Below are 13,662 nucleotides of genomic sequence, written 5' to 3'. Positions count from 1 at the left end.
CTGAAGTAGCAGAATCTGAATTCTTTATGTACTACTGCATGTCCAGTGTGTGTGCTTGGCCTGAGCGGAAAAATACAAGCAGGTAAAGATAAATTGTATTCTTCTCAACAGTCTCCCCACTTTGAAAAGGAAAGTTTCAGTAGAATTGAAACCAAGCTTGTCAAAGTAGCGCCGAATCACACCCATGCTCATGTTTCTTTGTAAATGGTTCTGACTGGAAACCTCAAATGTCCTTGTGGGGAAGAAAGTGGGTGGAAAGAGCCTCTTTCTGGCATCCTCCTGTACATTAGATTCAAACGCAGTTTCCAAATGATGAAATGCTGTACAAAGTAAACTGTATTTTTTTTATATGACACTGAAGTACACAATGTGGTGGAACAAGGAACAATATTCAAAATATATTCAACGATGTGTGGCTTTGCTCAAAGGTAGAAAAATAATAGCTCTGCCACTGCTGCATCGTCTGTGAAACAGTTAAATTCATCTGATGTGGATTGGATCCAGTCTTGATCCAAACCTCAGCCTCACTTAGTTAAACATGGTCCTCCACATTTTCTCAGTCAATATAATTTCTCAGTTGCATGTGTGGATACTTCTTATCGTGCCGACAGTGGGGCGTTTTTGTCGACATCCTGTAACGTGATTTCCTGTGAACTGTCAAATCAGCCACAGTCTCAGTTAACCAATGTGTGGACAGATCTAACATCTGCCTCAAAGTGAGCCACACCAACAGGGCTGGAGGAATAACAGACTCCGTGTCAGCTGCTCAGGGTGAGGGTCTTCACATTAGTGAGATGTTGAGGTGGGAGGGCAGACAGCAGGATATTTTGGTGCAGATTGCGGAAGTGAATTTAGAATAAGTTGGGCGGTGATGTGTGTCGAGTTGAAGTGAGAAAAGTGGGTATTTGCTGTTAAAGAGGAAGTTCAGGGAGAAAAATGGAGGAGGACCACTCTGTCAACTTCATGAGACTCTTATCAGGTAACAGAAAACATTATAAACTCACCTCTTTATTTCGAATTTGTATCTTCCTTATTTATAATCCATTCTTAAGTGATCATCTCTGTGTGTTTGGGTGAGAGAGGACATCTTGCTCAACACTGTCCCTGTATTTGTGAATGTGTGTGGGATAAACCAGAGTTAAACAAAAATATATATATCGCACATTTGCATGGAGTTACAGCTAAACGAAGCAAAGAGACACCATCACTTTGTTGTTGTGTGAATAGTATAAGTTGCTGGTCTATGTTTAGTACAGCCACATCTAAAACTACATGCAAACAATGTGGCATGCTGTTTTTTTAATTTAATTTGAGGGGAGACCAGCTGAAGTCCCACAGACAGCTTCCACAATGTGGGACAAGAGGGACGAATGATGCTGAAAACCATCTGTGCTAAATATCAAGACCCTGCTCAGGTCTAATTCATGCAAATAAGGATGTTTATATTCTAGTGTTTTAATTGTGCTCAGATGTTTTGATGACACATCAATCATCAGAAAAGAATGCACTGATCCACGATTTTATCTACTTTTATTTCGATGTCCTGCACCCCAGGGTTCCTCTGCAACACTGTTATAATGAATAGAGGAAGCATAAAACCAAAAAGGAAAGCAAGTCGACACATAGTATTGTCTCCATTGGTTAAGTTTATTTGGTATAACTAAATCAAACATACAGCAACTGAAACATCTAGTCAATAAATCAATCTGTCAATTAACAGAAAATAACTGGAATTTGAATGACACTCTAGAATGGATTCAGCCGCCATGGCCCAACAATGGAACCACATTCACTATTCAAATTCACTAGATCCAGATTTTAGTTGGATTTGCACCAAATTTGACACACTCATGAATGTCAGTCCCCTAAATATGCCTGACTTTATTCATCAAGATTCAAGAGATACTCTATGAGAAATCAATGGAAATGTTCAAAAACGTCTGGTTGTGTCAAATATAAGTGAAAGAAATTACTGGATCAGCCTCCTCATCTGGATCCACACCAAAATTGAATGTGTTCTTCCCTGACCTCCTTCCACCAAGTTTTGTGGTGATCTGTCCAGAAATTCTTGTCTGATCCTGTGAACAAACAAACAAACAAATGCAGATGAAAACATAACCTCCTTGGCAGAGGTAATACTTTTAATTACTGTATGTTTCCAGCAGAAATGGTTGTTGATTGTTGGTTCTATCTGATCTAAGGTGAGGATTTGCTGCAGTTTCTGTTAAACATCTTACTTTTCTGCCATTTTCCAGCATTTCATTTACAAAACAATGAAAAGTATCTGTAACAAAAGCTGAGCTCAGTGAAAACACACATGTATGAGTGTCACTGTTTATTTAAGTCAGAAAATCCCTTCTGTCATTCTCACCACAGATGAGAGCACTCACTCAACGCTGTCGGTGGACTCCTGTGAGTACTACCAGACAGAGATATTTGATCAGCTGCCCAGCATCCAGGCTTCACGACCTGGGCTGAGCAGACAGGATTCTTTGGAAGCCTGCGAGGCCTACCAGGGCAGCACAGAGCCGAGGGAGAGGCTCCGCAATGGCCACCTGTCCAGAGGATCCAGAGACAAGGTGTCAATGCAGCCACTTCGGAACCTGCCCATGTGTATTCAGGCGAAGCGACAAGCCAGGTGGGAGAGCTTTTTATATCCTCCTCCCCCCTGCTTCTTCTCAATCTTATTTTAAGTGGAAAAGCTGGTCACATCTGCTTACTGCATATGCTTTCCTTGGTTAAATTAAACAAGAGTCCCTAATCAGTTCATTCATTATACTACAATATTCTATCATGTGTGTCTGCAACAAACAATTGTTTGCAATCTTTTTGGCCTGTGCATCAATAAAATACATTTTTGAATTCAAGTGAAAGGCTGCAAATGTAAATGCTTGGTGGCCAATTCAGTTATACTTCCCTCTCATATCATTGTATTTCAATACATAGGGCCTAAATGTAGAAAATTTATGAGTAATTCACATGCAAAAGAAAATCGATATGTCCTCTCGATTTAGTTCAACTCAATTTTGAATTTATTTTTCCTAAAGCAGACTCACACTCTGTCATCATATTTGTATTGATGAATTCAAAGGGTATCCCACTGATTAATAATGGGATTTTAAAAGATTTGGAAAACAGATAAGAAAAGAAGAATGATCAAAATGTACAGTCAAGGCCAAAATGCACAGATTTATTATTCCGAGTAAGGATCTAGCTTAAAAACACAACAATTCCCATAAAGCATCTGTCATTACACTGGTAAACACATGGGTCTTTCACACCTCTACAACGTAATGTATTTTAATACTAGAATCAGTGAGGTGTACCTCTAAACCTTTTGTTTTGATTCGGCTAGGTGGTCCGAGATGTTAAGATGTGGGGAATTAATGGTATATAATGTCTATGCTGTTGATTAGGGTCAGGAGGAAGATGCAAATCAGCAACATTGGTTTTTGGGAGTCCTGGAGGCGGAGCCAGAGCATCAACAGGAAGAAGGTGTGGGTGCAGATGGGAGGAGCTCTGTCTGGCCTGTTGCCATGGCAGCCAACTCTTCGTTCCATTGAAGGTAAGGAAGGCCTGTGGTCTATGGGCTTGTATCGACATCTCACAGAAGCTAGTGTGTTGTAATATAGAAACCAAATCATCTCACCATGCACTTTGATGTTATTGCAGAATTAAATTCTGAGTGTTGATGTGTTCCCAGGCAGGTTTGGAGTTGGCGTGAAGGCCTACTTTGTTTTCCTCAGATACTTGATTTACTTGAACATACTTCACTGTGCTCTTATCGGGGGATTTATTCTTGGGCCTTCAACGTTTTATGGCAGAGGCAACAGCAGTGGTGAGTCACATGTAATGTCAGATCACAGCAAATCTTACACAACACGATACAGACTTCCCAAAATACACTGATGATTGTTTGTGTTTTACAGAACCTTTGAAGTTCGGAGGCGATGATTCCGTTTTAGATTTCTTCCAGGGATCGGTAAGAGTGTGTGTGCATTTGTTCGTGTGTTTGTGTGTCAATATATATATATATATATATACAGTATATGGGTGTGTGTATACTTGTGTGTGTCCTATTCATCTTTCTCCTCTCCTCTTTTCAGGGCTTCGTGGATCGTTCTCCGGTCTTCTTTGCTTTTTATACCCGTGGATCCCTGAATTTTCCGTGCTTGAATACACCCCTGCTTTACTTTGCTGGGATCCTCACCATCCTCTTCCTCAGTCTCATCATGGTGGTCCGCAGGTCAGTCGACTGTGACAACACGGCAAAGAAAAACCGTCAGTTGTTATTTTCCTTGCATCTTACAAGCAGTTGGTTGATGTGTCACCCCTGCATATCTCTCTAATAGAACAACAGTTGGCTTCAAGCACAGGTGGATGCTCGGGAGGCGTTACAGTACGATTGTGAGCTATAAGGTCTTCTGTGGTTGGCCCTTCACCATCCAGCACCCCGATGCAGCGACTCTCAAACGCAGCTTCATCAGGAACGATCTCAAGGTGCCTGGACGGACGTGGAGTGCCTGCACACATGATGTCATCTCTTCATATATTGTGCTCTTTGACCAGATACTATGTAAAAAAACGTTCATACCTACCCAGGCTGTAATATCTGAAACACTGCTCAGTACAACTCAATACTATTCAACACAAAGCTCAGCATTCACAATTACCATTACGTTGAACCAACGACTCTAAACCAGGTTTCAACAAAATCTGAAGTTGTATAAATGAAGGGCTGCTGTATCTGATGTTTTTTAATGAAGGGTATCAAATAAACCGGCAACAGAGTCTAAACCTTCATAAATAAAAATCAGACCTGGATGAACATACACAACTCAAACTATTGTAACTATTGTAACTGTTTAAGATGATTATGACTGTGGTCAAATACAAGTTATTCATGTTAAAATTGTTGCTAACAAATGAGGCTGGTAGATTTGAGGTTTTCCAGCGACCTCGCATCCGCCTTCATGTATACGTACACATGTGCATGCTTCATTGAGAGAAATGGTCAATGAGGTAAATGACACTTAAAACGTTCACCTCCATGAAGGAAAGCAGTAATATTGTCTGAGGGAGATGTGCTAAATAAAGTTATTATTATTTTAGATGGGGACTTCTAGTGTGTCCTAGTATGTTTGGTTTAAATTTAGGAATAAGTGGCTATAATAATAATAATAACAATAATAATAACTTTATTCTTATGGCAATTCTTATAACATAAAAACACAGTCATAATAGAATAATATTTAAAATGTTCCTAAATTAAATGATCTAAAGGTAAGTTGTGCACAGTTATTATAATATTATTCTTGTTTACTGCAATTGTGATATTAAGGTGTGTCTTTGTGTTGAAACAGTCAAACTTTGGTTTATAAAAGTCTCTGTGTCTGTGTGTCCTCAGCTCTTCCTGGAGGAGCAGAGCTTCTCCCTGCGAGTGGCTCAGAGGACTTTTGGACAAAGGATCCGTCTCTACCTGCTCAGGTTCTTCTTAAACATGGTCGTTCTGTCTCTGCTGGGTGCAGCCTTCTACCTCATCTTCTATGCCATAACGAAATCACTGTCTGCGGTAAGACCTTAACACTCAATACGACTGGATCTGTCGCTGCATGTCCTGGATTGGGTGAACAGCTGTCTGATTCATGTGTGTTTCTCAGAGTGGGCACAACTGGTTGTCCAGTCTGTTCCTCCAGTATCTTCCTCCCATCACCATCACCTTTGTCAACCTGCTCCTCCCCCACATCTTCCGTAAGATCTCGTCTTTTGAAGATTACTCTTTCACCACGCAGGTTAACGCCACACTTGTGAGGTAAGCACAGAGATGCAAACACATGAAAACCTATTGCATACACAGACACATGCACCTGCATAGATTCACACTGTCTTCTCTTCAGGAGCATCTTCTTGAAGCTGGCCTCACTGGGGATCTACTTATATTACTCTTTCAACGCCACAACAGAGCGTCAGCAGGTAAGTTGAGAGATTTTCAAAGTCCTCCTGATGGCGCTGTAATGAGGCATAATTAAAGTAATGCTATCTACACTTCATGATTATGTGTGTTTCATTTGTGTTTTTTGCAGCAGCAGCAGCATCCGTGCAGGGAGAACCAGTTTGGCAGAGAGATGTACAAGCTGTGTATTTTCAATTTCCTCGCCACCTTCTGCAACACCTTTCTGTTTAGCTACCCCAGGAAGTGGGTTTGCTCAAATCAGCAATCTCTCTCTGTCTATGTCTGTTGTTTGAATGGAAATGCATGCGAAGTGTTTCTTTAACTTGAATTCACATCAGGCCTGGGATGATTCTTCCCCCGCTGGGCTCATGAAGCTTATATCTTCCCTCTGTTTGACAGTTTGTTGCATGAGAAGTACCCCACATCCTTGCTGGCCCGGTTGTTGGGGGAAACAACTCTTCTTGATCCCTTTCAATGTGTTGGATCTGGTGTACAGTCAGACTGTGTCCTGGGTGGGCATCTACTACTGCCCTCTGCTGCCTCTGATAGGAACTGTCACACTGGTGGCCACGTTCTACATCAAAAAGGTCTGGAACAGAACAGTTACACTACACATGAGCTGTTCAGTTAAATATATATATATATATATACATATATATATATATATATATACATATCACGCTGTGTCCATATCTCTATTTGTCCTAATTTAAGGTCCGTTGCTCTGCTGTGTTGTATTTGTCCAGTGATGTCCATGTGTCTCTTTCTAACTCTGTCTCCAGTTCACAGTGTTGCGATGCTGTGTTGCCGAGCACCGCATGTTTCGAGCCTCCACGTCCTCGGTTTTATTCCACTTCATGTTGCTGCTCGGTCTCATCATGGCTGCATCCGCAGTGGGCTTCAACCTCTACCGACAAGACAATGCGTACTGTTCCTACTGCAACTCTGATATCTTGCATTTTGACAGTTATTGTTAGAGAGAACATAAGATTTATTTCTGTTTCTCTGTTACACATTACTGTTTCCTCTCCAGGTCCTCCTGTGGTCCATCTGGAAATGGAGAAACAGTGTTTAATGTGACAGGAGTTTGTGTGAATAGTCTGCCCAGCCTGGCACAGAGCACTCTCCGCTACCTGGCCTCTGAGGCCTTCGCCCTGCCACTCATACTCGCTGAAATGTAAGTGTGGAAGCTAAACTCCAGCTCTGTATTTGCAGTTTCATGAATTTTCCCAGATACATTTTTTTTCAAAAGTACATTTTACTGTGACGCTGTTTCAGCCTTAGGGTGAAGGAACAACAGTAGAAGCACCGTGTGTTCAGTATCATGTGGTGATCATCAATGAGTAGAAGCAGTGTTGAATGTAGATGTGCAGTACTTTACTCTTTGAATGTAACATGAAACACATTGTGTTCCCTCAGTATAATCTTAACGTCCTATGTGTCACGGGGTCGAGCCAATCAGAAGGCCATCGAGAGACTGAAAGACATGCTGGTCATGGTAAGACACATGTCACCAAACAACTTACATACCTTGAAATTAGACACAGAATGAAAATAGGACATATTTTAGTCACACAGCATAATTAATTTGGGGTCAATATTTATGTTGAGCTTCTCTACTGTGCGTGTGTAAATGTGTACGTGTCTCCCTCACAGAGTAGCTCAGATAAGCGTTTCCTGGTGAAACAGCACACCACAGTGCTCAGACGTCAGAGGGACAACCGCAGAGTGGGTTCCGCCAGCGCCATCGGAGAGGACGCCGCCCCCAGTCGCAGGAGAGACCCCCCCCATCGCCTCACATAGAAGCTGATTCAAGGGCTCAAGTTGTCAGGCCTTTCTGTCCACAGACTCCCATTAAAAAAATTCCCTCTTCCAACCACAGACTGGAGCTGCCTGTATATAAAAAGTAAAAAAACTCATGAAGTCTTACTTTTATAGTGATATTATTTACAAATATAAGAAGTGTAGTAATTATATTTTCCTGCAAATGCCACAGTTGTCTTTTGAATGAATGCTCAATTTAACTGCAGTATGTACGTGAATTTTTATACTTTTGTCATTGTGGTTGTGTGTTAAAGGGATAGTTCACCCAAAATGAAAATTCACTCATTATCTTCTCACCACTGTGCTGATGGAGGGGTGGGGTTAGGGTCAAATACAATAAAAGTAACTGGTGACCACTTCCTCCCAAGGAGGATAACAGAGGACATTTAGGCTAAAAACATGGTTTCGGCTGCAAAGCTGTTTACCCCTGAAACTCCAAAAGTGTTAAGTGGACTCAAACACTTCACCCACCCCTTCATCGGCATAGTGGTGAGTAAATAACGAGTGAATTTTCATTTTTGGGTGAACTATCCCTTCAAGCTTGTTTTATACAATTTATATACTGGGTATGTTTTTCAGTGTAAATGTATGAAGACCTAATATAAAGAACTGCGATTATAATCCTAATTGCTGTAGTTTTAAGTTTTTTTTGTTTACTGGCTTTTACTTGAAATAGTTTATCAGTATGTCCCCGTTGTTGTTGTTGTTGTTGCTTTTTTCCTCCTCTTTTGCTGTCTCTGTAATTTAACTTGATGTCATTGTAATTTAGGGTTGTCCCTCAATCTTTTCTTGAGTATAAACAAAGGTTGTAAAATTGTAAAATGTTCTTAAGTGTCACTTTGTGTGAATGTTTTTCAGATACAATGCTCATTAAAACCTGTGTGGTTTGTGCTTTCCAAAAAAACGACTATTTGTGTTGTTGTTATTGTGCATCGCACAGATCGTTAAAATGATGCCAAATACGCGGCCTAATATGTTATCTATTAGCAACACATGTGTAACACCCCTAACCCTGACACACACACGCAAACACACACAGAGTCACGCATGCAGATACACTTATACACAACCAAGCTAGAGAAACCATGTCAAAGATAAATACTCAGCAGTGTTATGAAGAATCTACAGACTCTTTATTTGTTGCCTCTTTTGGGTAAGTTTTATTTAAAATTACAACAAAAATAAATAATTTAATATTAATATTCTAATATTATTACTGCAACATGTTGTTGATTTTGTTTCAGCTCTGGCAAGTTTGTTCATCAAGATAAGTAAGTGCTTGAGATATTGAGCTCAGTTTTCTGAGATCTTTTATTTGTCTTTATGTACAATAACCATAGTGGTTCAGAAGCTTGGTAATTGTAGGTCTAATAAAAATGCTTCAGTGACTTTACTTGTCATTTATTTTATTAAAATGTGTTACAGGTATTTCAGAGGTCTATAGCCAAACTATTTCTACTACTTCATATCTTTCTTTAGGTGGATCAGTTTCTCCTCGCCCAGTTCTGACCGGCCCTCACATGGCCTACCTCAACTCGAGGGTGGCTTTCCGATGTACTGCACCTGACTCCTCTCCACCAGTCACCTACCAGCTGATGAGAGATGGTGGTATCCCAATCGCCACAGGCATCGATCTCCAAGGAGACCAATCTGCACCATTCTTCCTGAAGGTCGCTGCAACATCAGAGGGGTCGTACCACTGCAAGGCAACGACTGAAGGAGGCACAGGAGTCAGCAACATCATCACGCTGAGTGTTGTCAGTGAGTACCACACATTCGTTGTTAGAAAGAAGAAATATTCCCAAATGTAACTTCTTCCTTTCCTCCCTAACCATCTGCCATTCCCTCTCATCTATAGTTCCAGCATCAAATACCAGAGTGACCGCTGAACCTTTCCCCCCAGTCGCATACGAGGGGTCACGCATCATCCTAAAATGCAACGTCACAAGGGGCTCCCACCTGTCCTACACCTGGTTTTTCAACAGGAAGGCACTAACATCTTCTACCTCTCCTCTTTTCCACCTCACTGGTAATGAGCTGGTGATGGAGCAGGCCACTCCAGAGCATGCTGGGCACTACTCCTGCATGGCCTGGTCCATGGTTCAGGACAACACAAGGTTTTCAAGCAGCACCGAGGTCAAGGTGACAGTCAAAGGTACATATCTACAGAAATATTAAGGTAACAGAGGATATAGACGACTTAGTACTGGGTGGAAGGATGGGGTCTGGGCCTGGGACGATTCTGAATTTTTTTCTTTTCTTATTATATGCAATAAAATCTCTATTTTCCACTGTTTAGGAAAAGGTTTTATGACAAAAAATGATTATGTTCTGCCTTGGCGGAGGTATGAGCTCTTCTGAGGGTCATTCTGGTTCATGGTAGTTTTTAACCATGTTGGTCGATGGTCATTACAATTATTAATTTGAACTTAATTTTAATTTGCTTTATGACCAAATAGCTCCAACATTCCCATCAGCCTCGATTGAGCTTCGTGATTAGCACTGATGGCAAACAGAAGTATGCCAACATGCTGAACCCAAATGTGATAATGGTTAAGACTGTATTAGCATGTTAGCATTGTCACTGTAGTTTAAATGGAAACACAACTGTCTTAACCATGCAGCCACAACAAAGGGCAGAGTTTTATTACCACATGGAGCCTTTAGACCAAAGTTATTGCATAACTTCTTTTTGAAAATACACTTTGTGGCCATAACTATATGGACAATTGAGAATCATCTTTTTTCCAAAATCATGTGGATTCAAAATACTGCCAAAGTATGGCTCACTTTTCAAGGGAGGACTTCTGTAAAAAAGTGTTGAACCTGGCTGCAGGAATGTATTTCCCATTCAGGACTGAAGTTGGGTGAAACTGTCTCCCTCACAGTCCAGTTCATCCCAAAGGAGTTGTATGGAGTTGAGGTCAAGGCCCAGTGCAGCCAGTTACCACACCATACTAAAGAAAAAACTTTTCTTCATGGACCTGGATTCATGAGAGCAATGCCATGATGAAACAGGAAAGGAACCTCTGTTATAGTCTAAAATATCTGTAGCATTAAGAGAAAGCTTCATTGGATATAAAGCGTTGCCCAAACTATGATAAACAACATGTAAATAATAAGTATACAATCGCTGTCCACATACTTTTGGCCATACAGTCATGATTAAAAGTTATTTTTTGGTAGTTTTTCCTGACTCTTGTTGAGGGTTAAGAACAGAGGATGTCACACCTTGTTAAAGCCCTATGAGACAAATTGTGATTTGTGAATATGGGCTATACAAATAAAATTTGATTGATTGTCGTTTTGCCTCCACCAGCTTATGTATCAAAGCCAAACATCTCCTTCTCCATCTTCAAAGAGGGAGACGGTTACCAAGGCAACATAACCTGCTGGTCAACCAGAGGGAGCCATCCGGTCAACTTTTCTCTCTCAGTAGATGACAAAGAGGTGGGATCCCTCACAGCGAACGAATCCCTCACTGTCTGGTTCCTTGTTGCCATGGTACCCGGGATGGACATGGGCGTGGCGCGATGCTGGGTGAAAACTGAGATGCAGGAGTTGATGAGTGAACCTGTGACTCTGGAAGTGGGTATGAGCTATACAGACATGTGAAGGAGATGTGTGATGTGTCTGTCATTCCCTTCCTCTAATTTCCGTCCTCCTCATGAATGTTCTTCTCTCCTCCACGTTCACTCAGTCCCAGTTGGAGGCGACGTGACAGCGGAGGTGGAATATCTCTACAGAGCCGACTCCAAGCCTTCCGCCGCCAGGCTGAGGTGTGTGGTCAGCAGAGGAACCTTTCCTCAAATCTCCTGGCTCTTGAATAACTCTGTCCTTCCCTCTGAGACAAATCTGGACGTCCAGTCTCAGGATGACCTGACTCACGTTGCCCTCGCCAACCGTAGACAGACACTCGTCCTCACTAAGCTCACCTCAGAGGAGTCTGGGTATTACCGCTGCAGGGTCAGGAACAGCTATGATGACTCCGGGCCCTGGGTGGAGAGTGGAGATGTGCTGGTCCGAGTCACAGGTAAGAAGATCATAACTCAAATGAAAGTAATAAGACTGTAGTGTAACATACCACACACACGAGGGAAGCATCGGTTTTCTCATCTAGCTCTTGACAAGATGGCAAAATAGGATATAACCCCAAATGTCAAACTATTCCTATAATGCATGTCTTTTCATAAATGCCTTCTGTGTGGGGGGCCTCTGCACTCTATCATATATTTTTTACTTTCAATCAGATAGGATCCTTAACTCCATGCCTCCAGCAACATCTTCCACTGAAACAGCACCAAGTAAACAGCACATGTTGTATATTTAAATGACTCCCATGCTGACACCACAGTACGTCATGGCTCACTGTTCATGTCCCTTCTCCTTCACAGAGGCTTTCATGAACCCGACAGAGATCATCACCATAGCGTTCTGCTGCTTCCTTTTGCTCATGTTGGCAGTTGGTGTGGCCTGTGTTTACAGGATGTTTGACCACAACCAAGGTGTGTGTGTGTATGTGTGAAGGATACATTCTCTATACACCATTTTCACTATATAATTCACTATTTAAAATATCCCTATATCTCCACCTCTGACTTCTTTTTCAGCTCATGCCCACATTGCTGCGACCAAGTAAGCTTTATCCCAATGGACCTTAGAAAGTTTACCGTTTCTGTGATTAAAACCAACCCGATAAACCATGTTTGTACCTTCTCATGTCAGTTCAGATCCACTTCCTCTGACTGCACCCTCGTCCCAGTCGGGAGACAAGCAGGTCGGGATCTCCTCTGCAGACTGACTGTGTCCTGAGTCAGGTATACAGGCTGTCACGACAGCACATAAACACAATGATTTTAAATCAGTGAACTGACTCTTCTCAACAGGTCTAAGAAATTCACACTAAAGTGAAGATTTTGAAGTTATTTTATGTGTTTGGTTTTCATATACTGAAACATTTTAATTTAATTGAGAGAACATTTAACATTTAAACAGTTAAACATTTCTGACTATTTATCCCAATCGACTATTCTCCTGATTTTGTATATATGGACCCATGAAATAAAGCATTATTCAATTAAGACGTTTTAAGAGCACCACAATTTTTTAATTTTTTTAGCTTTTAATGGAGCAATTCTTTCAATCCTCTCCCTCAGGAGCATTAAGATAAAAACAACTTTGTGTTATGACAAACAGACCAGGTACTAATATAATGATATAATTATTTGTGTCTCCCTGTTTCAGACCATAGAGATCACAGTATGACACAGCATGAAGATCCCGCACCTCTCAAATCATCACATCCATCACTTCATGCAAATATTTCATTTGAATATTGCAACTTGTTCTTTACTGCATTTGATACTTTTCCCGACCTGTAAAGTTACTTATAAGAGACTGGTAGAACATTCAGTTAAAAACACAGAGAGAGATTCTGTTTTTCAGCATAACCACTGAATACTGTCACGTTTTTTTTATTCCAATAAAAGGTTTACTTCTAAATGTTGTTGTGTTTTTATGAAACCAGTGAAACAAAATGAATGCTTGACTACATCACTTCAAAATGAGTCAGGCTTAATATTCACATTTTTATGCATCTGCACCGGCGACAGCCAGCGGCATGAGGCATTATGTTTTTGGGTTGTGTGTCCCATTCTTGTGAACATCATATCTCAAGATAGCCTTGAGGGAAATATTTCAAATTTGATACAATTGCTCATTTGGACTCAACGATGAACTGATTAGATTTTGTTGATCAAAGGTCAGAGGTCACGTGACATCATGTTCTTGTGAACGTGATGTTTCAGATACACACATAATGAATTTCATTACATCTGGCCCAAACATTCTCTTGGACTCAAGGATGACCTGACATCAAAGATCAA

The 13,662-nt window shown here is 41.1% G+C and overlaps 3 protein-coding genes across 7 annotated transcripts in view; 2 read left to right on the top strand and 1 right to left on the bottom strand.

The window, feature by feature from the left end:
- The window catches only part of tk1 (thymidine kinase 1, soluble), a 35,989-nt gene that overhangs the window by 367 nt on the left and 21,960 nt on the right, over window positions 1–13,662 (bottom strand). Inside the window, exon 9 of one of the 2 annotated variants that reach the window (XR_004616639.1) lies at window positions 8,499–8,817. The exons of the other annotated variant lie outside the window; for it this stretch is intronic. The gene's annotated coding sequence lies outside the window, so the exon portion shown is untranslated. Of the gene's footprint in view, window positions 1–8,498; window positions 8,818–13,662 lie in introns of those variants that run through there. 2 annotated transcript variants of the gene reach the window in all.
- On the top strand, window positions 680–8,288 carry tmc8 (transmembrane channel-like 8). Its single transcript, XM_034611599.1, is given in 17 exon segments — window positions 680–979; window positions 2,377–2,638; window positions 3,417–3,565; window positions 3,704–3,838; window positions 3,930–3,982; window positions 4,107–4,246; window positions 4,353–4,500; window positions 5,408–5,572; window positions 5,661–5,812; window positions 5,898–5,973; window positions 6,093–6,196; window positions 6,353–6,398; window positions 6,400–6,540; window positions 6,736–6,878; window positions 6,987–7,130; window positions 7,373–7,451; window positions 7,610–8,288. Coding segments are annotated over 17 exon segments (2,127 nt in total). The 5' UTR covers window positions 680–936; the 3' UTR covers window positions 7,757–8,288.
- Window positions 8,783–13,314, top strand: LOC117777241 (Fc receptor-like protein 5). 4 transcript variants are annotated; one of them, XM_034612169.1, is made up of 11 exons: window positions 8,783–8,930; window positions 9,022–9,048; window positions 9,257–9,538; window positions 9,807–9,932; window positions 11,097–11,369; window positions 11,478–11,810; window positions 12,028–12,081; window positions 12,172–12,282; window positions 12,388–12,412; window positions 12,503–12,594; window positions 13,022–13,314. In XM_034612169.1, the coding sequence occupies exons 1-10, from the start codon at window positions 8,891–8,893 to the stop codon at window positions 12,576–12,578; spliced, it is 1,347 nt and encodes a 448-aa protein (XP_034468060.1). In that variant the 5' UTR covers window positions 8,783–8,890; the 3' UTR covers window positions 12,579–12,594; window positions 13,022–13,314. The 4 variants fall into 4 exon arrangements, with proteins under 4 accessions (XP_034468060.1, XP_034467819.1, XP_034467896.1 ...); XM_034611928.1 differs by having other exon boundaries at window positions 9,636–9,932; XM_034612005.1 differs by lacking the exon at window positions 13,022–13,314 and adding an exon at window positions 12,648–12,979 and having other exon boundaries at window positions 9,636–9,932; window positions 12,503–12,611.

Source organism: Hippoglossus hippoglossus, chromosome 1 (assembly GCF_009819705.1).
Source record: "Hippoglossus hippoglossus isolate fHipHip1 chromosome 1, fHipHip1.pri, whole genome shotgun sequence".
In the NCBI taxonomy this organism is placed as follows: Eukaryota; Metazoa; Chordata; class Actinopteri; order Pleuronectiformes; family Pleuronectidae; genus Hippoglossus; species Hippoglossus hippoglossus.
Note: the sequence above shows the minus strand (reverse complement) of the source record. Positions and strands in the feature narration are given on the sequence as shown.